The sequence below is a fragment of the Lampetra planeri genome, chromosome 17 (assembly GCF_965212315.1).
Source record: "Lampetra planeri chromosome 17, kcLamPlan1.2.h2, whole genome shotgun sequence".
In the NCBI taxonomy this organism is placed as follows: Eukaryota; Metazoa; Chordata; class Hyperoartia; order Petromyzontiformes; family Petromyzontidae; genus Lampetra; species Lampetra planeri.
The window spans coordinates 650,039-673,703 of record NC_136123.1 but is presented as its reverse complement, the minus strand read 5'-3'; the positions used below and the strand labels follow the sequence as shown (position 1 = coordinate 673,703).

At 55.9% G+C, this 23,665-nt stretch overlaps 1 protein-coding gene across 3 annotated transcripts in view; it reads left to right on the top strand.

Moving 5' to 3' along the window:
• Positions 1-23,665, top strand: part of ATP2C1 (ATPase secretory pathway Ca2+ transporting 1) — a 38,464-nt gene that overhangs the window by 2,765 nt on the left and 12,034 nt on the right. For all 3 annotated transcript variants that reach the window (XM_078601786.1, XM_078601785.1, XM_078601787.1), the window contains exons 3-15: positions 3,107-3,223; positions 6,719-6,808; positions 9,379-9,414; positions 10,135-10,196; positions 14,062-14,170; positions 14,758-14,913; positions 20,604-20,672; positions 20,926-21,001; positions 21,405-21,471; positions 21,903-22,027; positions 22,431-22,528; positions 22,669-22,764; positions 23,444-23,536. In XM_078601786.1, the coding sequence (XP_078457912.1) occupies positions 3,107-3,223; positions 6,719-6,808; positions 9,379-9,414; positions 10,135-10,196; positions 14,062-14,170; positions 14,758-14,913; positions 20,604-20,672; positions 20,926-21,001; positions 21,405-21,471; positions 21,903-22,027; positions 22,431-22,528; positions 22,669-22,764; positions 23,444-23,536 (1,194 nt within the window). The remainder of the gene's footprint in view (positions 1-3,106; positions 3,224-6,718; positions 6,809-9,378; positions 9,415-10,134; positions 10,197-14,061; positions 14,171-14,757; positions 14,914-20,603; positions 20,673-20,925; positions 21,002-21,404; positions 21,472-21,902; positions 22,028-22,430; positions 22,529-22,668; positions 22,765-23,443; positions 23,537-23,665) is intronic.

The following is a 23,665-nucleotide window of genomic DNA, read 5'->3' as shown; positions in this document are numbered from 1 at the left end:
ACAACCACGCCTGGCTGCCTTTGTCAGCGCAGATGCTTCCTGTACCAGGGACTCTTTTTAAGGCGTATGTGTACCTAGGGGAGGCGCTGGAATGGTGAAGATGATCGCCATGTTAACAGTGGTCGGAATTCCAACTTGGGCAGCTGTGTTTGTAGTGCGCTATGCTCGCTGTGGCGCTCGCGCTTCCTCGCTGCCGACATGCGAGACGCGCACACGCTGTTCTCGCGGTGTTTGTGCAAACACGGCAACAAGAGTTGCTCCCGTGCCTCGGAGGCTGACGTGTCTTATCTTTCCAGCTCATTCACTCGCTCGCCCCTCCCTCACCAGTGTCCTGCCCGTTCACCTGTAGGTTTCCATTCGCTGTGTTTGCACAGTGAGGATTAGCAACTTTTTTCAGGGCCTTGACCTGGTCTTAGTGACTCGGAGAATGTCCGAATGAATGATAACTTTACATTCTTCGTCCAGAACTGTGCTTGTTCACAACTGGCAACGCAGCGGCACCAAATACTAATAATAAGAAGTCTACATCCAGATAAGTTGACCAGGCTATTGCTCCGCTTGATACGTGGTGAATTGCTTTAATGTCGGTGAATTGTCGCAGTTCATAGTGGAGTTGGGAAGTGAAAAGCGAAACTGGACTAACCAGTATCGCCACCGCCCTGTGTACACACGCGCGGCGACTTGTTTTTCCTCAGATTCATGTTCAAAGTGAAGTTTGATTGATAATTAAAGAGACGTGGCGGTGTGGTGGGCGGGTCCGGTGGAGGTGGCGTGGTGGTGGATTTAGAGTTGTGTAAGAAACATTCCTTCAAGTAGACAAACTTTTCAGAGCGCAACATCGGAAAGGGGACGTGGCGGGTGATATTAATTAAATAATCCTGCCTGCCCATCGCTGGCTGCTGCGCCCTCCTCATTCGTTAGACAGCGAGCCGAGGGAACGGGGGATTCACGCTCGGAGAGCAGCGGTGACGTTGATGAGGCGCGAGCGGCACAGCGGTGGAGAAGGGGGATGCGCAGAGAGGGAAGGACGGGTCCTGCTGGTGCGAGACCGGCACGCTTACTCGGCGTATTTAATGACGGCGTCTGAAGGAGCAGAGACCACGGCGCGGCATAATTCGTCTTTAGATCTAATATTCGATAGAACCTCCCTCGTGAGTCGAGTTGTAACTATTCACCTCCCGGGCAGTTGCAAGTCCATTAAAGCACCGGTTTTCACTTTTTACACCGTGATGAATGTGACGGCCACTCGTTGCTGGATGGGTCACGTGAACCCATTACGTACAACGTACGGGTATAAAAAGCGATTCGATGCATACATCGTGAGCTTGTTCACTGTTGGATGGAGCCCTGTTGTTATGCCTTCACTCATGAGTCCGCAAGCGACCGGAGGCATTCGCAGAGGCAGTTTGAAACGGCTGCACTGCAACGAACGTTCACCGTTCACCCCATGAGGCTTCAACGAGCTCCCACTCGGCACTTTTACTGCATTACATTCTCCAACCAAAATTGGGGCAGTGTTACACGCGCCTTGCTACCGGGATCCGCACATCGTGCATTCAAGATGCAGTCACGCTCTGCAGTCGGTGTCTCTCGCTCTCATTCTCTGCCCTCCCACCTGCTTGAGTCCCAGCCTCCCTCCACCCTCCCTGCCCAGAGCTGAGTTGGCGCAATGGGTCAGAGCCCTGCTGCCCCAAGGGGTGTCGTCTGCACCACCACCACCTCGGAACCGGTGGCGTTGGCGTTGGGCGTTGGCCGAGTGGTTTAACGCATGCCCTGACCCACTCCTGCGGCGTAGGCTTTGGAAGCTGTGCTGCCGTGTGGCTCTCCGATGTGTTTTTGTGTTGTTCCGCGTGCTGTTTGGCGCGATGTCTGACATTTCGGTCTACCGGCTTGGAGCTTCTTCAATTCGGTTTCAAGTGCCGGGAGCTTACTCAGGGAACTGTAGAACGCCGACATCGTCCTGAAGGAACGTCGGGCATGGCGCCGAACCCACGCGCGGCACAACCCCAAAACATATCGTAGAGCCAACATGCATTCATCCCGTGAGCCGGTTGTGCGGTGTGGATAATGCGGCGTGACGTGTGGACTCCTAGGAAGGGCGTTCTCGCACAGTCGGCTGAGGAGCGTGGGGGAGGGGAGGTGTGGAGGATGGGCAGGCAAGATAATCCCTTGACACACACGGTCTCGTTAACCCGTGTGTGTCGCACGGAGCTTATCCTCGAGAGACTGGGGGGACGGGGGTAGGAGGAGAATTTGCAACGTGGAAGCCGAGCGCCGTGAAACTTAACGTTCGCGGAGCGTGGTGAACGCTGTTCTGCCGGTGCCTCGCGTGGTGCGGCAGTGTCGTTGTAGGATACGTGAGGGGAAATATGCCCCGTATTACATTTTAAGTCTGGGATGCTGGCTGAGCGATTGTAAAATGCGTTTTGGGGCAGCCGTCGAGACCAGCGTGACGTTCAATGGCCCCGTTCATCCCGCAGCCTTCTGTACTGTGACATCCAGTAGGGTTGCGCACGGCTTGACGTTTGTGATTCCTGACATCGGAGCCCATCCTGCCCTCTGCCTCGCGCTCCGGTCTCCAACCCGCACTCACCGGCGTGGAGAGATGTACGGTCCGAAAGCCTGCATGGCATGGAGAGGCCTTCATCCAACAGTGGATTAAGAATGAGTTTTTATGTTCTGCCCCTGTTCTGCGTGGGTTCCATCCAGGATTTCCACGTTCCTTCCATTCGCTAACAAAACCCCCGACACAGTGCAACCGGTATTGGCCAAGCATCCCAATGCTGAAAACTCACCTGCAAATGACTAAGTCGGGATCCAATAGAGCAGGACCCCAATGAAAAAGAGTCGTGAGACTCGGTGAGGCTTTCCTGGCTAAACCAGCTTAATAACAACAACAATAATAAAGTAATGATAATAATCTCCCCACCCTCTTTGTGAATTGTCACGGTTCAGGCCGATGTTTAGATTAGGGCCGTGGATTCTGACCGTTTCTCTTTTAGGGACTCGTTTGCAAACTTCCGGAGCGATCGATGCATCGTCGGCGGAGGAGGAGGCGTCGAGTGGGAGGTTGTGACCGGCGCCGTCTTGTGTCTCACGCGTGCAGGCCAGCCTCCAGAGCGGGCTAGCCACCAGCGAAGTGCTGCACAGGAGGGCCTACCACGGCTGGAACGAGTTTGAGATAAACGAGGAGGAGCCGCTATGGAGGAAGTACATTTCCCAGGTACGCGGGGGGGGGGGGGGTGCTCGCGGCGCCGCGGGGAACGGTGGCGGTGGCGGCGCGCGTGATGTTTTATGTTTGCACGTTAAGCCTGAGCGAAAAGAAATCTGCAGGATCGCAAAGTGCATGAAAGCTGCCTCGCTTGTAAAAGTAATAATGTGAACTTGCGGTGTGCTTCCGGTGGGGTGTGCCGCGAGGTGGCTTTCTGGCACAGCTGTTGTCAGTCTGGTGGCAAATACACGTGACTGCGTTGCCATCAGTGCCGGGCAGGGCCTCGATTGTGTACATGTAGTAACTTGGATCCTCGGAGCCGTAAAAGCGAATTGCTCGTAACGAGGCAGATAAGCTGTAAGTACGGTTAGTGGCCCCTTTCGGTAATTCATTGCCTCGCCACTTGGCCGTTACCACATAAACTAAAGTTTCAGGCGGCCTTGGGCAACAGTGGCAGGTGATCACGTGACGATAGGCGAGGAAGCACACGTGCGCGTGACACACGTCAAGCAGCATGGAGGGACCTCGGAGGGAGCTCCGTGGTATCCGCTTCCGTGGGCCATTGCCGTACACGTGTGGGTTGCACTGCTGTGTGCGGTATATCCCAATGGATTCGTTATTTCATGACGTGACCGCCGATTGCACAATTGTGCGTTTTCAACGGGGGCTCTGATTTTAGGGGGTTCAATTCCACGGCTTACAGTCCAGACACCAGGAGTAAAACACGAGCAACGGCGCACCCCGTTCAACAGGAATTCAAGCACTGTTTTTACAACACAAGCGGCAGTGTGCTGTGCACTCGCGACCGGTGGACTATGAACAATGGCCGTGTTCGCTGACAGCGCGACGGCGTGACGACGGCATTCCACAAGCCGTTAGACGGAGGTCACACGGTGAGCTGCATACGATGACGCGGCTACAGTGCGTGCGGCTGACATTTCGCTGCAGAGAGGCTGAGGTGAAAAGTTTCTCAGGGAGGAAGTTTGAATGTTAGCAGGCCGGGTTATTTTGTGATTGTTGTTGTTATTACGCTTGTTTACCCACTAGAGCCTCGCTGAGTCACAAGACCCGTTCAGTCGGGTCTTATCAAGTTTTTTCAGTCGGGCGTTGGTGCTGCTGTGTGTAATCCCAAATGAGTAATTTGCAGGTGATTCTTCAGCTTTGGTATGGGTTTGGCCAACACCAGTTACAGTGTATGTTTATTTTAGTTACGCGAGGAAACTGGAGAACCCGGAGGAAATCCATGCAGAACAGGGTGCGAGCACATTCAAACTCCATTCATTCACAACTCCATCATCCACACACACTCAGTCATACACTCGCACACGCACTCTGCAAAACAGGGGGAGAACACACAAACCCCACGCTGGAAGGCACCCAAGTCGGGAGTCGAGCCCAGGCCAATCTTGCCGTTAGATACGAGCATCACCACTGCACCGCGTTGCCGCCTGGGTCACGTAGACTTCTGGAATGTTACCACAACCGCGTATCCCGAGGGTGGTTGCCATGGCTAGGACATGGGTGAACTCCACGTGTAAACAACTCGGTGCGTGGGGTTTCACATTTTGTAATTAACTTCACTCGACGTTGGCACATTTCACGAGCGCCCTGCGGCATTTCTGCCGCGGCGTGCGTCACGTTGTGTTGCATTTCGGTGATCGCACAAGACTAGAGAAACACGTTTTTAATTTCAAGGCGACAACGTTGAATACAACTTTGGCGAGCGATTCTCCGTTCCGTTAAAAGCGTCACACGCTGCCGCACGACGCGACCGACGCGCAGGAGGAGAAGGGCCTCCGCCATTATTAGCGTTAGTCTGCCGGCCGCGGTCGCCAATCACGACCACGGCCCCCAACATTTTGCTTTTTGTACCCCGTGACATTTGCTAATCTTGACGTTGAGCAGCAAACGCAGCCGCCGCAAATTCCAGCTCTCTAATTATAAGTTCCCTGGGCTGCCCGCATGCGGCGTTATTGTCGGGCATTGCTCAATCACGGGCCGGCCCCGCTCCCTGTCGGTGAGATCGAGTGCCCGCCGGGAGACGTGGGAAATAATTTGGGGGTCGCTTTGACCGTAAATTAGCGACCCACGTAGAGTAGTTGCCTGTGTACTTAGACATAATTGAGTCTGCGGTGGCGTGGCGACGCGTTGATGTCATTGCACATTAAGTTGTGTTCGAGCAAACTTGGTTGACAGGCTCGAGGCGTCCGCGGATTAAATTAGCATTAATGAGTCGCGTGGCTTAATGGATGCATGCGGTTGCATCTCACGGCGCGGCATTTAGTCGAGTAAAACAAATGAGAAGATTAAATAACGCACGCGAATTGGAGACGTCGCGGTGACCGTCGAGGAAAGTTTGTGGGCTTTGGGCAGGAAGCGTCACGAGAAGGAGACGATGGCCGTGCTCCACACTGACGACGAGAGAATGGCAGCCAGGAGAGACAAACGTTTCGCGGTGAAATCGGCCGCTTCCTAGGTGCAAGGCGGATAGTTACATCGCAAGATTGCGAGACATGACGGTGGCTTGGGGCATGCCTGTCACCCAGCAGATGATGGCCGATGATGATGATGAATGAATGAGCGTGTTGGTCTCGGCAGAGAGGCCGCACTGCTCGTCGACCCCGTTAGTGAAGTTGTTTATGGCGCCGCACGAGCTGTCTGGATTAAGTCGCGTGCGGCGCTTTTTATTTGACGGCGAAAAAGTTTGACGGGCAGACGGAAAAGCTTCTCGTCGCTGCACGGCGCTCTCTGCCGAACGAAAACATTCGGCGCGCCCTTTGGTGGCGCGGGGGTGACGGCGAGGTGGAACGGTTCCACAGAGGAGTCTCATGACGGGTGGCGACGGCATGAAGCGCCGCCGAGAAAGCTCCGGGTAATTGGTCTCTGAAGCGTTTAATTAGCGCGGAGCCAAGAGAGCGCCGTCGAGAAGCGACCCAGCGTCAGCGCCCCCCACCCCTCCGTTGCTGTCGCCTGTCGTGCGCCGTGCCACTTGGTGACCGAGTGTGGCGAGTTTTGAGAAACCGGGGGTTGCCGCTTGGATTTAAGGGGGCAGCCGGGGGGGGGGGGCGGGGCGGCAATATCTGTCGTTGTGCTCTACTGTCTATGCTGCCGTAGCCACCTTAACCAAACCCGTAGAGCAAGCAGTGTGGTGAAGTATGGTCTAATAAACCTCCACGATACCACTGCTGACACGGTCCCTTAAAAAAAAAACACACCTCCTCCTTCTCCACATTGTACTTTGACTTTAAATCACTGGGATCTCCTTTCCCAAAGGCCCAAAATGCCAAGCGACAAGCAACAAACAGCGCTATTAAAGGTGTAATAGATGAGAGTTTTTTCGTTTCTTGAATGGTGGACATCTACACATGTGCATTCGCAGATTGCCATGTTTAAAAAAAAAGCCTTATTTTCTGGAGGCCGGCAGTGACTCTGGTCCCGTGTGGTTGCGTGTGGTCCCGTGTGGTTGCGTATGGTTGCTTGTGGCCATGTGTGGTTGTGCCGTCACAGTTCAAGAACCCCCTGATTCTGCTGCTGCTCTCTTCGGCCGTCATCAGCGTCCTCATGAACCAGATCGACGACGCGGTCAGCATCACTGTGGTGAGAGTCGCACGGGGGCCGAAGGACGGCACCGCCAGGCCCTGCCGCGTCCCAGCGAATCACAGCGCACCGTGCCGGCGCGTACCGCTCGGTTGCGTGCATATCTCGGTTGTGTTTTTGCAGTGAAACGATGACGGTGGGGAGGGGTGCGGTGGTGCTCAGATGTAAGAGATGCTGAGCCGGGCACTGCCGTGGTTCTCCACTGGAGTGAAGTTTCATGGTCTCAGCCCAGTTACCAAGGACCACACGAAAATAAACCATCACATTCGTTTTGGTTCTGCACTCAGTTTGGCCAAATTCTAAATTAATCGGTTTGACTGTCGTGTAAAGAGGTCACTGTAAGGGATTTCAGAGGTAGCTCTGTGGTGTACGCTTTCACGGGCCAGTCTCAAACCAGAAGGAGCTTCCGCTGCTGTGTGAGAGATCCGAACGATGCTTTGTCACGCCGATAGCGCAATCAGATAAAAACTGGGGCAAAAGATTCAATTGTTAATAAAAAAAAACATGACGACAATTTAATTATTGTTTAAAATGTAAGATGCTTAACGTAATCCTTCCTCCTTTTCAAAGACGGCATTACGGCAGCGGTGTTTGGTGTTGTTGTGATGTGCCGTTGCATAACTCTCTCGCCGCCGCCGCCGCCTTGCTCTATATTAAGCGCTATTGTTCGCGAGCGAAAGTGGACGGCGAGCTTCGTGTGGTTCTGCCGTCCGCCTCGCGATGTGAAGGGCGGCCGTGTCTGTACACGGCACACGCACACACACGCACACACACCCGCACATGCACGCACACGCACGCACACGCACGCACACGCACGCACGCACACGCACGCACACACACACACGGGAGTCGGGGGGGGGGGGGGAGCGGTGGCGCAGCGGTTATCGCATCTCGCTACGAATCGGCGACCTGCTCACGGCCAAATACAAAGGCGAATATTTGAACCGGTCCTGGGCCTCTCCTAGGTTGGCTCAGTCTCAAATGAGTACCTTGTACGGCGTGCTGGCCACCCACCCCCTCGTGTGCTGTGCCAGCCTTCATAGGTGCTACTCGCCAAAAGCACTTGCCCCAGCAGTCTGATGCAGGCTACACGGGGGATCTTTGTCTTGGCGCTGACCGCCGGAGTTGGCAACACGACAGCTGCTTGAGCTGTAAACGCTGCACCGTTTCTTCGCGCCGCCGAGCCGCGGCACCGCTGACGGTCGCTGCCTCTACCTGTCCTGAAGTTGGCGCCGGGTCAACTTGCCCCAAAACGAGAACCTGACACGGCGTGGCATCGCCTGTATGGGGCCGCGCCACTCGCTTACGGGAAGTCCCGCCACTTAGCGTCAGCGCTGGCGCTGGGAAACAGCCCTTGCCCTGGCGGGCTCGCTGCAAGGAAATTGCAAAAACAAAAGAAACGCGTGTCGTTGCTGTATGTACGTACGTTTAACTTATTTTGCATCTTATTCTTGGTTCTTTCGGTAAAGTCACGTAGAAGGGAAATAATAAAATAAAATAAAAGCAATATAGTTTTATTTATTTTTCTTATTATTTGATTACTTCCCTTTTACGTGACTTTACCGAAAGAACCAAGCATATGAATCCCTGCAGTCACGAAAGCTTTAAATCGAAATTCTTTAGCATCGTACGCGGCCAACCGTGCTCATCGGAGGTGCGGGGGAAGGACCACAAACTGCTGAGTGTGAACTGGTGTGTATTGAGTCCCGAAAGCGCAAAGCTGCCAGCAACAAACAGCAACAAACAGCAACAAACAGCACGATGGAAAGTGGAACACACAAGAGTGGTAACACTTTTCCTTAATCGAGCAAGGTTATTATAAGAACGTGGGGAATAGAGATAATGTAAGTGAAGCAGTGCCAGGAAAGAAACAGAAATAAGAGATAAAGTGGATGGATGGGTGGGTGAATGGATGGGTGGATGAGTGGGTGGGTGGGTGGGTGGATGGGTGGATGGGGGGGTGGGTGGGTGGGGGGGTGGGTGGGTGTTTGGATGGGTGGGTGGGTGGGTGGGTGGATGGGTGGGTGGGTGAGCGTGTGGGTGAGCGTGTGGGTGAGCGTGTGGGTGAGTGAGCGGGTGTCCTCAACACATAGGACATTAATCACAGTAGTGGTAGCAGTGGGCGCAAGTGTGCATCTAGTTGCATTGTGTACACGTACGTGTGTATGCTCGTGTACGTGCGTGTATGCGTGTGTGTGCATGCACGTGCCTGTGCATACATGTGTACGTGCGTGCGTGTGTGGGCGGGCGCGTGTACCTGCGTGTGCGTGCGTGCGAGCGGTAATCGTAATTGTTAAAACAGGCATCAAAACCGGCACGGCCATCTGGTGGTGGCGCCATGCGGGGAGGTTTTGCGCTCTCGCGCAAGAGCCCAGCGCGTCATCCGATGAGCGCGGCTGGAACAGATGCTCATCCGCTTGGTCCCCGGACGACGCTGCGAGTGCTGAACCCATTAATTAGCGCGCCGCGCTGTGTCCCTCTTAAGTGGATTATCGTAAACTTCATTGTTTGTGTTTTGTTGCCGTTTCCCCACCCCCCGCACCCCCCGCACCCCGCCCCTTGCGGACCAGGCGATCGTGATCGTCGTGACGGTCGCCTTCGTGCAGGTACGTGTTCACAAAGCGCGCGTGGTCTGGATTTGCGACGTAATTAATTGCACGACGCAAACGAGCGTCCAGTCTTCGTGCGTGGAGCCCCACAAATTGGGGTTGAGTTCTAAAACGAGTGGATGCTGTTTTTAAGCATACCACAGTTCTGGTATAAGCACAGTTCTGGTATAAGAAACGCGTGCTGACATCACGCTGGTGGGGGGAATTTGAAGAGAAATTCCTGATATGCCCGAGGGGGGGGGGGGGGTGTGCTTATATCCAGCTGACACTGGACTTGCCTCACTGACGCGCAGAATAGGGGGGCCTGCAGCCGAGGCGATTGGTTAGTGCGGCCACGTTGTGTTGGTCAACGCGGCCAAAGCAGCTCGGATGTGGCCGCATGCAGAATGAGTCTGTCTGGCTCACGGCTCGCACAATCCCACGGTGGATCGAGCAGACGCGATGGCTCGGCGATGACCGCATGGCGGCTCCGAGGCGTCGTCCCACTCGCTCTCATCGACCGCCTGCGGGGCGGTTGTCTGCTTACTCATTTCTATTCGCTTGTTTTTGCCTCGTTTCTGTTTGCTCCATTGGTGCTGCACTGCTTTGTTATTTAATTGCGTTTGTAATTTCGGTGACCCGGGTCCATGTTGCAAATGAGAGACGTCCATCCTGGTGTCTTGTTTGGTCCCTCGCGTGACGACGCTGACATTTGAGACGTGCGTCGCTGCGTTGCAGGAATACAGGTCGGAGAAGTCGCTCGAAGAGCTGAACAAGCTGGTCCCGCCTGAGTGCCACTGGTACGTCACTCGCTGGTGCCCCCCGTCCTTCTCCCAACATCCCCCAGCGTGATTAGTGACGGGGGGGGGGGGGTGGGGGCGTGGGGTTGCCGAGCGAGCGAATTGTGAACACCGCCTTCACGCAGTTCACAGGGGCCCGGTGATTGGATCATATTCCCTCCTGTTGCTGTCTCCCATCGGTGTGGTTCAGTACAATTACAATGACATGTGAAATGCATACAGCGTGTAGGTTAGGTCTGTGGCCTTTCTTAAGCATGTCAAATATGATGTAACGTAAATATGGCAGGTCTAAATGCGACCCCAACTCAAGACACTGTACAGATATTGTGGGCATATTTATTTTATATAAATGTATTGTATCGAGAGAAAGGGGCAGTCATTCACACACGAAGGAAACAAGGGAGATCTTGAGCCAGGACTCGGGCAGGGGCAGGAAGGGAACAGCACGGATGGATCGGGGCAGGGAGTTCCGGACTGTGGGGACAGCAGAGGAGAACGAGCAACCTCCCCCTGAGAAAGCCTCGGTTGTTGGAGCGGAGAGTGCGTGGGGGGGATTAGAGTGAGATGAGAGCGGAGAGGTAGGAGAGTGTGTGGAGTAGAGTGAGATGAGAGGGGAGAGGTAGGAGAGTGTGTGGAGGGGAATTAGAGTGAGATGAGAGGGGAGAGGTAGGAGAGTGCGTGGAGGGGAGTAGAGTGAGATGAGAGGGGAGAGGTAGGAGAGTGTGTGGAGGGGGATTAGAGTGAGATGAGAGCGGAGAGGTAGGAGAGTGCGTGGAGGGGAGTAGAGTGAGATGAGAGGGGAGAGGTAGGAGAGTGTGTGGAGGGGGATTAGAGTGAGATGAGAGTGGAGAGGTTGGAGAGTGTGTGGAGGGGAGTAGAGTGAGATGAGAGGGGAGAGGTAGGAGAGTGTGTGGAGGGGAGTAGAGTGAGATGAGAGGGGAGAGGTAGGCAGGGACGAGTCCATGGAGCATCTTGAAGCTGGTGAATGCATTCTTGGAATTGACCCGGGATTGGATCGGGTGTCACAGGACATCCTTAACCCAACATCACTCGAGATAAAAAAAAACAGCACCTCCGTATGAGAATGCTTCGGCATTTTTTTATCGAGTCGTTCATCCCAGTGGTCACAGATGCCCACGCGAGTCTCTCATTGTGCTCGGCATCGACGTTTTACCACACGTGTATTTTTGAATTAATCCTCAGGAGGGAATGTGCTCACAAAAGCAGCCTCTGCATTAGTTATGAGGCCACGTAAATAATTGAGCGTATATTTTCGTGCAGCGAACGACTTGATGCAGCGCGCTTCGGTAGCCAGCGCGTCGCCGCTTTGCAGCCGAGGTGCTGCTGCTCGCGGTGTGGAGGGTGCTCGCCTTCCGCTTCTTCAATTTAAACAAAAGTTGTTGAATCCGCGGGCTGCACCCCCATTGCGGACGAAGCATTCGTTGGTCAGCCGTTGGGGGTCGTGCAACGGCCCCGAGGAAGCGCATCTCACGGAACGACTTTTAGAAATCCCTTCTTCGAGTGTCCTTCGTTCCACACAGTCGGGGTCAGCGCTTCCCCACTGGCTCGGCAGATGAGAGCCAAACCCATGTTGACATTCTCAGCTGGAATTGAGCTACTTTAGGTTCAGGATCAAAGTAAATGTGATGGTATTTATTTGTGTACTTATCGTTGACCGGGCTGAGACCATCTACTCACGACACTTGAGATCCGGTTCAACCCGAGGCAGTGGCTGAAGCCCAGATTCGAGCGCCGGATATTAGCGGTGCCTCCTCAGCGTCTCTGCCCTCCGAGCCCGCCGGCGTCCTCTTGGGGAACGTGGCTCTTGAGATTTTTGCCACACGCCGCCTTGGCAGCGTTGCCCACGTCGCTGGGGAGCTCTCTGGCATCGACTTGGCCCGGTGCCAGCCGCTATATTTGGCCGCCGAGCAAAGCGTGCGGCAAGCAGCCACAACCGACTGCAGGGCCTTTGTGTTCTCTGCTATTGTTCAGACGCAGTTTGATTTTATGTGTCGTCTGTCAAAACACAAAGCTATCTCTGGCTGTTGCTGTTCCGACCGGGACAATTATAGTGGGGGCGAGGCGAGAGACGGATCGAGCCTGCATTGTGTCTGTTCCGTTCGCTGCCTCCGAACTCCGCGTGGCATAACACGGAACGCCTACCCGCTCAGGAATTGTTTCATGTCACGTGGCATTGGTTGTCGTAGTAGTAGTAGTAATAATAGGAGGGCCGATTGGCCAGACGGGCGTTGAAGCGGTCTGCACAAATCCGGCGACCAAGGGAAAGGCCTCGGAGCAGATGGTGGCAGTGGCTGCACGATCTGGCATTGGGTCGAAAGCATTGCTGCGGTTTTGGCGGTGGCTTCGGTGGCTTTGGCTGTGATGGCATCTTGATCTTGAATACCAATTCAGAGCCCCAACACGGGGAGGAAAAATGTTTTTAATCAGTGAGCATTATCTGATGTGACATGTAAACTATAAACACTGTGGTCATGACTGACATATAGAACTTGAACTGAAAAGTTCCTAGAGATGGAAGGAAAGATAGATGCTTGGAATTTGACTGAGCGACAGAAAAAGTGCCATGGATGAGGGAACAAACACAAATCAGGTCATCATATTGAGAATTCGGAATGGACGAGACTTGTAGCAGAATGGCAGCCAAACAAAGGAGCGCTTCCAAGAGGACGACCAGAGCGGAGACGGAGCACTGAGATTCATTCGTGTGCGGGAGCGAGATGCACGGTAGTGGCACTGGGCCGTGCGGGATGGTGATGGCTTGCGTAGGCCTTCGTCCAGCAGCGGATTCATCGTGGCCAATGGTGTTGATGATGAGCGACGGGAGAGGCCGCACGGTAGCCTCGGGCAGGTGGCAGGGCCCGGTGGCCACGGCCTCCGTCGAAGCCGCGTCGGGCCGGATGAGACTCGCTGGGCCCCTCGTGGCCTTCGCTGGCACCGAGAGCGCCACCTGGCATGCGGCGGTGCCAGCGTTTCGCACGCCTACGCCCCCGGGAGGGAGATCGGGTGGTTACAATCGATGGCAAGCTCTCTGAATTATGCAGGTGTCGGATGTTTCGATTTACATTTGAGATCGAGCGTTTATTTTTAATTTTAGCCGAATTAATAACTTCGCCTTCGGCCAAATCGCTCGTGGCACACGCGGCCTTGCCGCATCACGGAGCCCAAGCGGAGCCTGGTTACTGCTTGGCTGGGCAAATGTATCCACCAACAAAAGGGCTGTCCGTGTACAAGTGCGATTATAACATCGGGAGGAGAGCGATGTCACATCTGGTCTCTATAATAACTATAACACTTATCAAGTTTTTATGGCCAGGCGAGAACCTAAGAGACCAGGATAGACTCATTTTCAAGAGAGACCTGGAGGCATGAGTCTGCCAGTAGTCGGGGGCCATGATGGCTGCTCCGCATTTAATCCAAATTGAATAATTTTCAAATTTTGCTCATGGTCCTGACGCCGGCACACAATGGTCTACTCTTGCGAATGACGCGAGGGGATCTTTAATATGTGTGGGTGGGTGCGTGGGTGTATTGTTGTATCCTACCCTGTGGTGGTGAGTCCTCAACTTTGGTGGAGGAATCAATGAGTGATGATCATGGAGACCGTAACCATGACAGCAGCGATGATGAGTGATAAGGGGGGCGAACTGTTCACCGGTGAGTGAGTGAGCGAGCAAGTTGTGTGAATCGGTGAGCGCTCGATCATCGGTCACCGCGACTGCCGCTTCACTCTGAACTCTATCCGGTGCAGCGGTGAGGTAGCAACTGGGTGCCGTACCCCAAATCCTATAGCGGTAGAATCCCAGGCCGGGCTGAACGTCTGTGCTTGGCCGTCTTGTGACCGCAGCGTCCGCGAGGGCCGCATGGAAAAGCTGCTGGCGCGCGAGCTGGTGCCGGGCGACACCGTCACGCTCTCCGTGGGCGACCGCGTCCCCGCCGACCTGCGCCTCTATGAGGTAGGCCTCGCTTCCGTCACGACACGGGGACGGGTGCGTGGGGGTCGTATTGCTGCGATAGTTATTTGTGCCCCGGAGTTCAAGCAGTGTTTAAGTATCCTTACCAGGTAGTCCAAATTCTGTGGGGTCAAAATGGTATCTGCGGAGAGTCATGGCTCAAATCCGTCGGCCGCCCTGGTTAATTTATGCGCTGGGTGTAATAACCGTAACCGCTTCAGAGGACGTCACAGATCGCCCGATATTACCGTTAAGAGTCGGCCACTGTGCGTGCTGGAATCGGAATACAAAGTTGCCAATTCAAATAATTACACTGCGAATTACTCAATTGTACTGTACACACAGCAGCAATCATCGCCCCCCCCCCCCCTCCTGGCAGGCCGATGCCCCCCCCAGGTCACACTTACGCATGAGACACTCACCTGGTCTCTTGAAATTTCACCTGGTTACACAAAACCAACCTGAAACCTGAACTTGCAATGCTGGAGGCCTTGAGCTGCCGTGGCATTGCGGCGAGCGCCCCCCACGCTGGCGGTCACCCTAACGCCGGTCCCACGGGGGCCCGGGTGTTCCCCGTCGTCTCCGTGCAGTCGATCGACCTGTCCATCGACGAGTCGAGCTTCACGGGCGAGACGGAGCCCAGCAGGAAGACGACGTCCATCGTGGCGCGGGCCCTCAACGGCGACATGGCGGCGCGCACCAACATCGCCTTCATGGGCACGCTGGTGCGCTGCGGCAAGGGCAAGGTGCGTGCGGCGACCCACGCCGGCCGGCCGGCCGGCGCCCGTCACCCGTCCCATGCCGGCTCGGTCGCTCGCTTGCTCGCATCCCCACTCGCTCGCTCACTCGCTCGCATGAATGACTCGCTCACTTACGTCGCCTTATGAATCGCTGTGCTTACTCACGTCCCTACTAAATCACTCACTCGCCAACTCACATCCGCACTCGGGCGCTCACATCTTACTCATTCGCATCCTTAATAACTCGGATCCCTACCCACTCGCTCGCATCCTCGTTCGCTCGTTCACTCACTCTCAGCCCCACTCACTCACACTTATGTCTCACCCACTTTTACCCCAATCACCCACTCGCACTCCATGACACCCACCCTCACCTCCTCTCACCCCCTCGTCTATTTACCTCCTCTCCCTTGCCCCCCTGGTCATTCCCCCCCACCCCCGCTGGTTTTGAAAGCGCAGCATGCCCCTGCGTAGCCAGATGCCACTCGAGAGCACCGCCATCACACTCGGTGTAACGTCTTGACACCGCACGCGCTGCTGACGCTGCTGTTGCTGCTTCTGCTGCTGCTGCTGCTGCTGCTACTGTTGCTGCTGCTGCAACTAGTACTGCTGCTGCTGATCCTACTGCTGTTACCGCTGTTTTTACTGTCATTGCTGCTGCTACTGTTGCTGCTTCTGCTGCTGCTACTGCTGCTGCAACTAGTACTGCTGCTGCTGATCCTCCTGCTGCTACCGCTGTTTTTGCTGCTGCTGCTACTGTTGGTGCTGCTACTGCTGCTGCAACTACTGCTACTGCTGCTGCTACTGTTGTTAGTGCTACTACTGCTGCTACCACTGCTGCTAATATTACTACTACTGCTGCTGCTACTGTTGCTAGTACCACTACTGCTGCTACACACCCGTTCCCTGGCCCGCTTTGATCCCTCGTGTATCTTTAGCGTTGTGTATTAGCCGGACATTGCCGCGTTCACTCGGCGTCTCTCTGACGCGGCCGTTTCTCTATTTCGTGAGCAAAGCAAAGTGGGAGATGCTTTTCAAGCGGAAGAAACGAAGCGCCCGGGGATCTCTCAGCCGGAAGGGCGCGTTGGGTTCCCGCTAACGAGCGTCCTCGCTCCGCCTGCCCGCTCATTACAATCGCGTTGCCTGCGCATCGGTCGGCCCTTAATTTCTACCGCGAGCGAGTCGAGCGACGCGTGCGGGGAGACCGGCCGCGGAGAAAGGAGCGAGCCGCCGCGCTTCGTGGAGTTAAACCGAAGCGCTCGGCACTGGAGTGCCGTCGCCCAAACCTCACCGCACGCGTTGTGTATTTTTCTGTCAATGTGCGGAACATTTATTCCCACCTTAAGTCTACTCACAAGAGTAAATATCACAGGCCCTGCAAGCCAGCCCAGGCCGCGATGCCATCTGTTTTTTTCCGCTTGTGAGCAGCCCTGTAGAGTGACCTTGTTTAAAAGAGGGGAGGGGTTGAGTAACGGTGCCACGGGCTTTTGCCTGCCAGAAGGGGGTGCTGAGCCTTCAGCAATGCTTTCGGGGTGGGGGGGGGCGCTCATCCCCCTGCAGCCTCCCCCTTCTCCCCTTCTCCCCGGCGCTCCGGGGCTACACGCGAGGCTCCCGGTGATGCCGAATCGCCCTAATTGCCGTGCTGGCTGCGGAGAGAGCCCAGCGGTTGGAGGCTGCGGGGAGGGAGATGAAAGCGGCCGTTTGGGCGGCCGCGGAGCCGCGAGCTCGCCGGGCCGAGCGGAGACATCAGACGCCGGCTTTGATAATCCGCCTGTGCACTGAAGTTGTCAGCGTGGCAGTGTGATGCCAGATTAAAAAAAAGATTAAAAGATAATTTTTCATAGAAATTAATTTTAATTACTCTGCAAAGCTGTTTGTGCGGTGTAGCCGTGGCGCTTATTTGCTGCTCCGCGTGAAGTTCTGTGAGATTCGAGCCCGACCTCTCCACGGTAGTAAACACCCACGCACGCAGCAGTCACACCACCATCAACGTCATCATTAGTTCATTTGGTATTAGCACCGTTCTTACAGCACAAGGCCAAAAACGACACGCTTACTCAGCCACACACTCGCCCACTCTCCCACACCCTCTGCCACCTATTCACTCTCTCACACACTCAACTCTCTCATTCGGTCATTCTTCCGTTTACTCTCCCACTCGTTCTCCCGCTCACTCACCACACCGCAAGTCACAATGTTCCCCTTTCTGCTTCTTCCCTTGCACTGCTCAACTTTGGAATCTCTTCCCATCGTCGTCTCTTTCCCCCAACAGATCTTGTGATAATTACCTTGCCCAATTCAAGGACCGGAGCGTTACGCTCCTAATCAATTGCGACTTGGATCGCGCTGTTTGTTTCTGGCCGTTTGAAGTTTTGGGCCTTAGAGGCTGTGCTCGGCAACTGCGTAAAAGTAACAAAAAAAACGTCAGCGGAGCAAGCGGAGTGGGACGCCGGCGGCGGCGCTGCCCTCTCCGTCCGACTCTCGTCGCCGTGCGCCCGCGTGCCGCTATGAAGCGCCGCAGCCGGAGCCACCCGCGGGCGCAGCGCTTGCTCGCTTGTGCCCACCGTGGCGGAGCTCGTGCGGGCAACCATCCGCTCTTTCGTGTCGAGCGCGGTTTGAAAGTTGCGGTCAGTTGTGTTTGCGATAAAAAAAAAAACGGCGCGCATTATGAATCGCGTTATTATTACTTCTGTATTATTATTGTTGTTGTTGCCGCGGTTGGTTTTCCGTTGCCCCTTGTGCGCATTTGGCGTCCGTTCAAACCCAAACTGTACGGGCGTGGAGAGGAAGGCGCCGCTCTGTTGTTGTTATTGCACCACGAGGGCGCAACTACAAACACCCGGCAGCAGCGGCGGCGGCGGCAGCAGTGGCACAGCAGGCACAGCAGGCACAGCAGGAGGCCAGGGGCGGCCTCTTCAATTCCACTATTCAGACGAAACAAGAATGGAGCCCGTGCTCGTTAACATCGACTACTTTCAAATGACACGTGCGTGGAGTGGCGGCGGAGTGATTGGCGCCCTGCGCTGTGAAGACGGTTCCCTGCCGCGGCGGCTAAGATCGGTGGCGAGTGAGATCTGAACCGGTCCTGAGCCCCCCCCTTCCCCACCAGCCCCCACTGGGCAGCGTGGTGAAGTATGGTCAAGTGACCCCATTGATCTCCGGGGCATTTGGAGGCCCGTGTCCGGCAGTGGATTGATGAATGTCTATGATATGCGAATCTTGCATTGAGGCAAATGCAGATTTGTAAAAGACCAGAGCGAGAAAACCAAGAATCAATGCGAATGAGTGGGTGAAAATGAAACAAGTTGAACAATTATTCTTTGGATCTTTCGGTAAAGTCACGTAGATAGGTTCAAAGAAAATAACAAAAATAACAAAAACTACGACACTCGTCATATCTTTTTTTCCCCCTCCGCTTGCGATCGAAACGTCGTAGTTTTTCGTTATTTTTGTTATTTTCTTTGAATCCATCTACGTGACTTCACCGAAAGACCCAAAGAGTGAATTCCTGCAGTCACGAAAGCTTTAAGTCAAGATTTAAGTTGAGCAATTGTTAAATTACATCAGGACCCTGAATCGTGACATTTAACAAAGTTGTTGGGAGAGGGGGTGGCCGGAGTGAAGCGGAACAGGGCTCATCATCAGAATTATCGTCGTCATCGTCGTCATCGTCGTCATCGTCATCATCGTCGTCATCGTCGTCATCGGTTCCGTGGGGGTCGTGGGGGCTATAAACTCTCTCCGCAACTTGTGGACTTTAACGGTCTGCTCAGCGCCTGCCGTTCACCACCACAGCACACTTCCTTGGCTGGCCTCACCAATAACAATATTAGTGGTAAAGCCTGGTTTATAACGCGCTCCACCCTGCAGGATAGTGCCGCCTGGAGCACCATCAAACCGTTGCGGCTCCCTGCTCCTCCTCCTTGCTGTTGCCAGTAGTGGACTTGCACGCCCGTATCTCGTTCCTCACCTGTAACAAGCCGAGGCAGGGGTTTATGCAGCTGTTTGAAACCGGAATGTTTCGGCGGGCCCGTCACTCTCTCCGTTGTGAGACGCGGTCGGGGACTTACGCTTTGCTTCCAAGAGGTCGTTAGGGGTCCACATGACCCGGCCAGAGGCATCTTGAGCCAGCAACGCATTCCGTGAAAAGTGATTATTAAAGCAAACGCTGCGGGTGCTCTTTGTCGTTCAGCAGAACAGTCAGAAGCCACCAGCTGTTTTGGAATACATCAAACTGGGGGGGGTGGGGGGTGGGGAGGAAACTGGTGTGTATTCTGAAGGATGTTTGCCAAGAAGTGCATTGTGAAGCCAAATACACAAGGGCCGTTGTTTGTTGAGGCTGAATGAGCCTGGGTCGGGGCGGGCTGGGAGAGGAAGCCGTGGGGAGGTGGCTTCGTGTTCTTTGTTTGGCATTGCAGCCTCTGCGCAGTGGCACCTGGGGGCTCCTGAAGGGAACCTGTGTTCACTTCAATTCCACATCACTTCACCGGTTGGCAGGTGACTTGAAACTGACGGCGACACACAGATGGGTCCGTTGGTGCGGTGCTGGTTGAGGATTGGGGCACACGGACCAGTACTTGTTTGGGTTTTCGCGTGGCACCGCGTAGCTCTCCGATGTGTTTTCGGGTTGCGCCATGCGTTGTTCGGCACGATGTCCGACGTTTCGCTTCGACGTGCCGGCAGCGGTACAAACCCACAAATGCATCGGAGAGCTACACGAACACTCGCGGCGGCCGCAGGGAGCAGGTAAGCTGCTGCAATGGTTTGGCCGTGCCACTCGGAGAGCAGAGGGGACTTGCTAGCAGCCTCCTGCAGGACCTGTCGGAAAGGACAAGGAAGAGATGTCAGCCCGAGAGCAGCTGACTCATGATGATGATGATGAACGTAGCGTCTGCGACAGGCCGCAGCAGACGTTGTGCAGACCCAAGAGGTGATGAGGATAATGCCAAAGCATCAGACGTGCCCCCAGGACAATGGCGACGATGATGATGATGATGACAATAATTATGATGATGACGATGATGTTCATAGTGACAGTCCTCACCATAACCTCTACATCAGCCGCCCTCCTTCTCTCGGACGCAGTCGTTTCCTTGGCACAGTCCCTCGAGGCGGCAGAGGCCTCTGCTCTGACCTAGGAGTGATCGCTTCTCGCCACCAGGGCCCAGGGAGAAAGAGACTGACCATGCCAACCGCGATACCCTCGACCCCACCTCTCCCGACCATGGCAGCGCCCCGCAGTGCTCCGACTCTACCGCACGGTTCTACGCCTGCTCAAGCGCTTCAGGGTCGCGACGCCGAACATTGTCATCTTGTGCCATTGCGCTTCAAACTCGGTGACCCGAGTTCGGTTCCCGGCCACTGCCAGCATCCGTTTCGATGCGTGAACCGATCTCGTGTCCCGCCCTCCCACCAGACTTCACAGACCCGGACTGACCAGCGTGGTGAAGTATGGTCAAACAATTCCCACGATCGACAGAGCGTGAGGACGCTTCCGCCTGATCGGTGGATTGGCAAGAGGCTGTGCTCGCCACGCTGCGACCGGTGACCGCGTGAGGGTGGCCGGGATCAGTGTGGGCACTGTACGTTGTGGTGGTGGTGGTGTTTGAGCCGTGATGCGGTCGCGCGGTGAGCCCCGGCGCCTTCCACCCCCGCGTGACCCAGGACGACGCCCCGCGTGCGCTTTGTCTCGGCAGGGAATTGTCATTGGGACTGGCGAGAACTCTGAGTTTGGAGAGGTCTTCAAGATGATGCAAGCTGAGGAGGTGAGGCTCGGCTCGCACCGCACGCGACGCGTGCGCTCCCCGTTTAGACCGGAGGTCGTTTGAAGGGATCTCGGAGGTAGCTCTGCAATAACCGTTTCTGCTGGGCCATTCTGGAACACGGAGGTCGCGGCGCTCTACCGGAGATGCGAACGGATCATTCGTCTCGTGACGTGACGCCGATGGTGTAATCGCGATCAAATTGAGGACAAATTAACACGTACAAGTCACGTGGTGTTGCTTTCTTGCATTGAAGGCCCCGAAGACCCCGCTGCAGAAGAGCATGGACCGGCTTGGCAAGCAGCTCTCCTTCTACTCCCTGTGCATCATCGGTGAGTGGTGGCTCGCACCAAGCTCCGCGTTGTGCTCCAGCGTCGACAAACACAACGCCGTGACTCTCGCCACACGCAGAGTGCAGCGCGCACGCGCTGTGCGTGTGTGACTGTGTTCGCATGTGCGGATTCGATTTCCGCTCACGACCACCAACACTAGTGGCGACTATCTGAACCAGTCCTGGGCCTCCCCTCGGTCGACTCAGTCTCGAATGAGTACCCGATGCAGTGGTGTGTTGTAAACATCGCCACTGGGGACACGCAGTTGGCCGGGCGCGGTGCTGGCCACCCACCCCCTCGTGTGACGTGTCGGCGGCCTTAATAGGTGGTAGCTAACAGCACTTCCCCCAGCGATCTGTTTAGGCTACAGGGAGATCTTTATCTTTCGTGTGCTTGTGCCCAGGTTTGATCATGCTCATCGGGTGGCTGCAAGGCAAGCACATCCTGGACATGTTCACCATCGGCGTCAGGTACGCTCGGTCACGCAATGGCCCAATTGTGGCCAGTGGCCTGATAGTGGTGGTGTGCAGGCGGTGGTGTGCTGGTGGGGGCCTGCTGGCGGTGTGTGTGGCTGGATGTCTAGTGGTGGTGATGTGTGGTCGTGATGGCTTGGAGGTAGGGGCAGTTGGTGGTTTTGCAGGGCAACAGGTGTGGGTTGGTGGGCCGGTGGAGGAAGTTGCTGTGGGGGCGTGCCGATGCAGCATGGCGACCGTGACACTGAGGCTTGTGGTGAAGAGCGCGGTGGTGGCGCATTGCGCAGCCCTGTGGCGGTGTGCTGGTGATGGATGGGATCGGTACGGCGGAGGAGTCTGCGATGGCACGCTTCTGGGTGAGAGCGTGTCGCGGCGGCTGCGGCGCATGGTCGGCTTTGAGGCGAGCGACGCCGCTTGTCTCGCTGCAGCCTGGCGGTGGCCGCCATCCCCGAGGGCCTCCCGATCGTGGTGACGGTGACGCTGGCGCTCGGAGTCATGCGTATGGCCAAGAAAAGAGCCATTGTCAAGAAGCTGCCCACCGTGGAGACTCTGGGTACGACCCCGACACGCGACCCCGACACTCGACCCCGCACGGTGCCCGCGCTTAAAAATAAAATGCGCGCGATTGCCAAAAATATTGAGCTCCCTTTTTCGGTAAGTGTCTCCAGTAAGCCGACTCGAAGTGCAATAAGAACCTTTGGGAGCGTGCACCATTGGGGAAGGTGAGAAGCGGGATTGGTGGTATTAAAGCGAGCAGTGTGAGTTGGTAACGACGCCCCCGCCGTCTTCCCGGTGGGTGTGGCCCTCGGGAGCACTGCTGCCCTTCTCTCGTTGCGTTCCTGTGGGAGTGTGGCCCCCAGCGACAGTGCTGAGCCAGTCCGCTCCCCCACGTGGCCTCATGTGACCCCGTGTGTGTGTGTGTGTCTGTGCGCCCCCACCCCCGGTGTCCACCGCAGGCTGCTGTACGGTGATTTGCTCGGACAAGACGGGAACGCTGACCAAGAACGAGATGACCGCGACGCACATCTGCACGGCGGACGGGTTGCACGCAGAGGTGACCGGTGACCTCTCACCCGAGGGCGACCTTTATGCCGACCCGAGGCTGATCCTGGTGCGAATTGTGTGGCGCTGCGCGGCCACCGCTCGGTGTGGGAGTTGTGTAAGCGCGTGGTTTGCTGCGTGCGCTTGCTGCAGGTGACCGGCGTGGGCTACAACGTGGACGGGGAGGTGCGGGTGGAGGGGGAGATCGTGCACGGCTACTCCCACGCGTCCATCGCCAGCGTCGTCGAGGTGGGGGTGGTCCTCGCCACCTGCAGTGCTGTCCCACGTGTGTCTGTTTCTTTGTCTCTGTGTGTACATGATGTGGCGTGGAGCTGTAGTGCAGCGGTTAGCACGATGTGCTACGAACCTGGCGACCCGAGTGCGATTCCCGCTCACGTCTAACACCAGTGGCGATTATCTGAACCAGTCCTGGGCCTCTCCTAGGGCAACTCAGCCTCAAATGATTACTTGGAGCAGTGTGTAAACTTCACCACTGGAGAGAAAAATGCGGTCGGGCGTGGCGCTTGACACACCACTTACTAGTTTTTACCGTGCTGGCCTTCATAGGTGCTTTTGCCCCAACAGTCTGTTAAGCCCACAAGGGGTCATTGTTGTGCATCTATTATGCGCGTATACAATTAGATCTCGGTTATCCGTGAGTGGATCACTTGGGTTGGGGTAACCGTGCTAGCGCGAGCATCATATCGCCCCTATCCCGGCGGTGTAGCTATCGAGTGTGCAGGCGGTGCAACTGCTCTGAGGCCCAGGTTTTGGGCTAGGAAGAAGGCGGGGACCGTAATTAATTGCCCGCGCCAGGACCTATGCCAAGGCCCCTGTCCCGTTCATGGGGACGGGCTGCCCGCTCGTCCCGAACCAAGTGTGACCGGTGGGCTCATGTTCATAGCCATGTGGCCTGAACCGCGTGCAGGCCGGGTGCATCTGCAACGACGCCATCATCCGCAGCGATAAGGCCCTGATGGGGCAGCCCACGGAGGGCGCCCTGCTCGTGCTCGCCATGAAGGTGAGGCCACGGGGGGACGGCAACGGCCGCGTGACGTCCGCGACGTGGCTGTCGAGGGTGGGGGCGGTGCCACCGCACCCGGGCCCAGGAGCCCGAGGAGTCCAGGCCCCGGGTTACAAAGATGGGAGG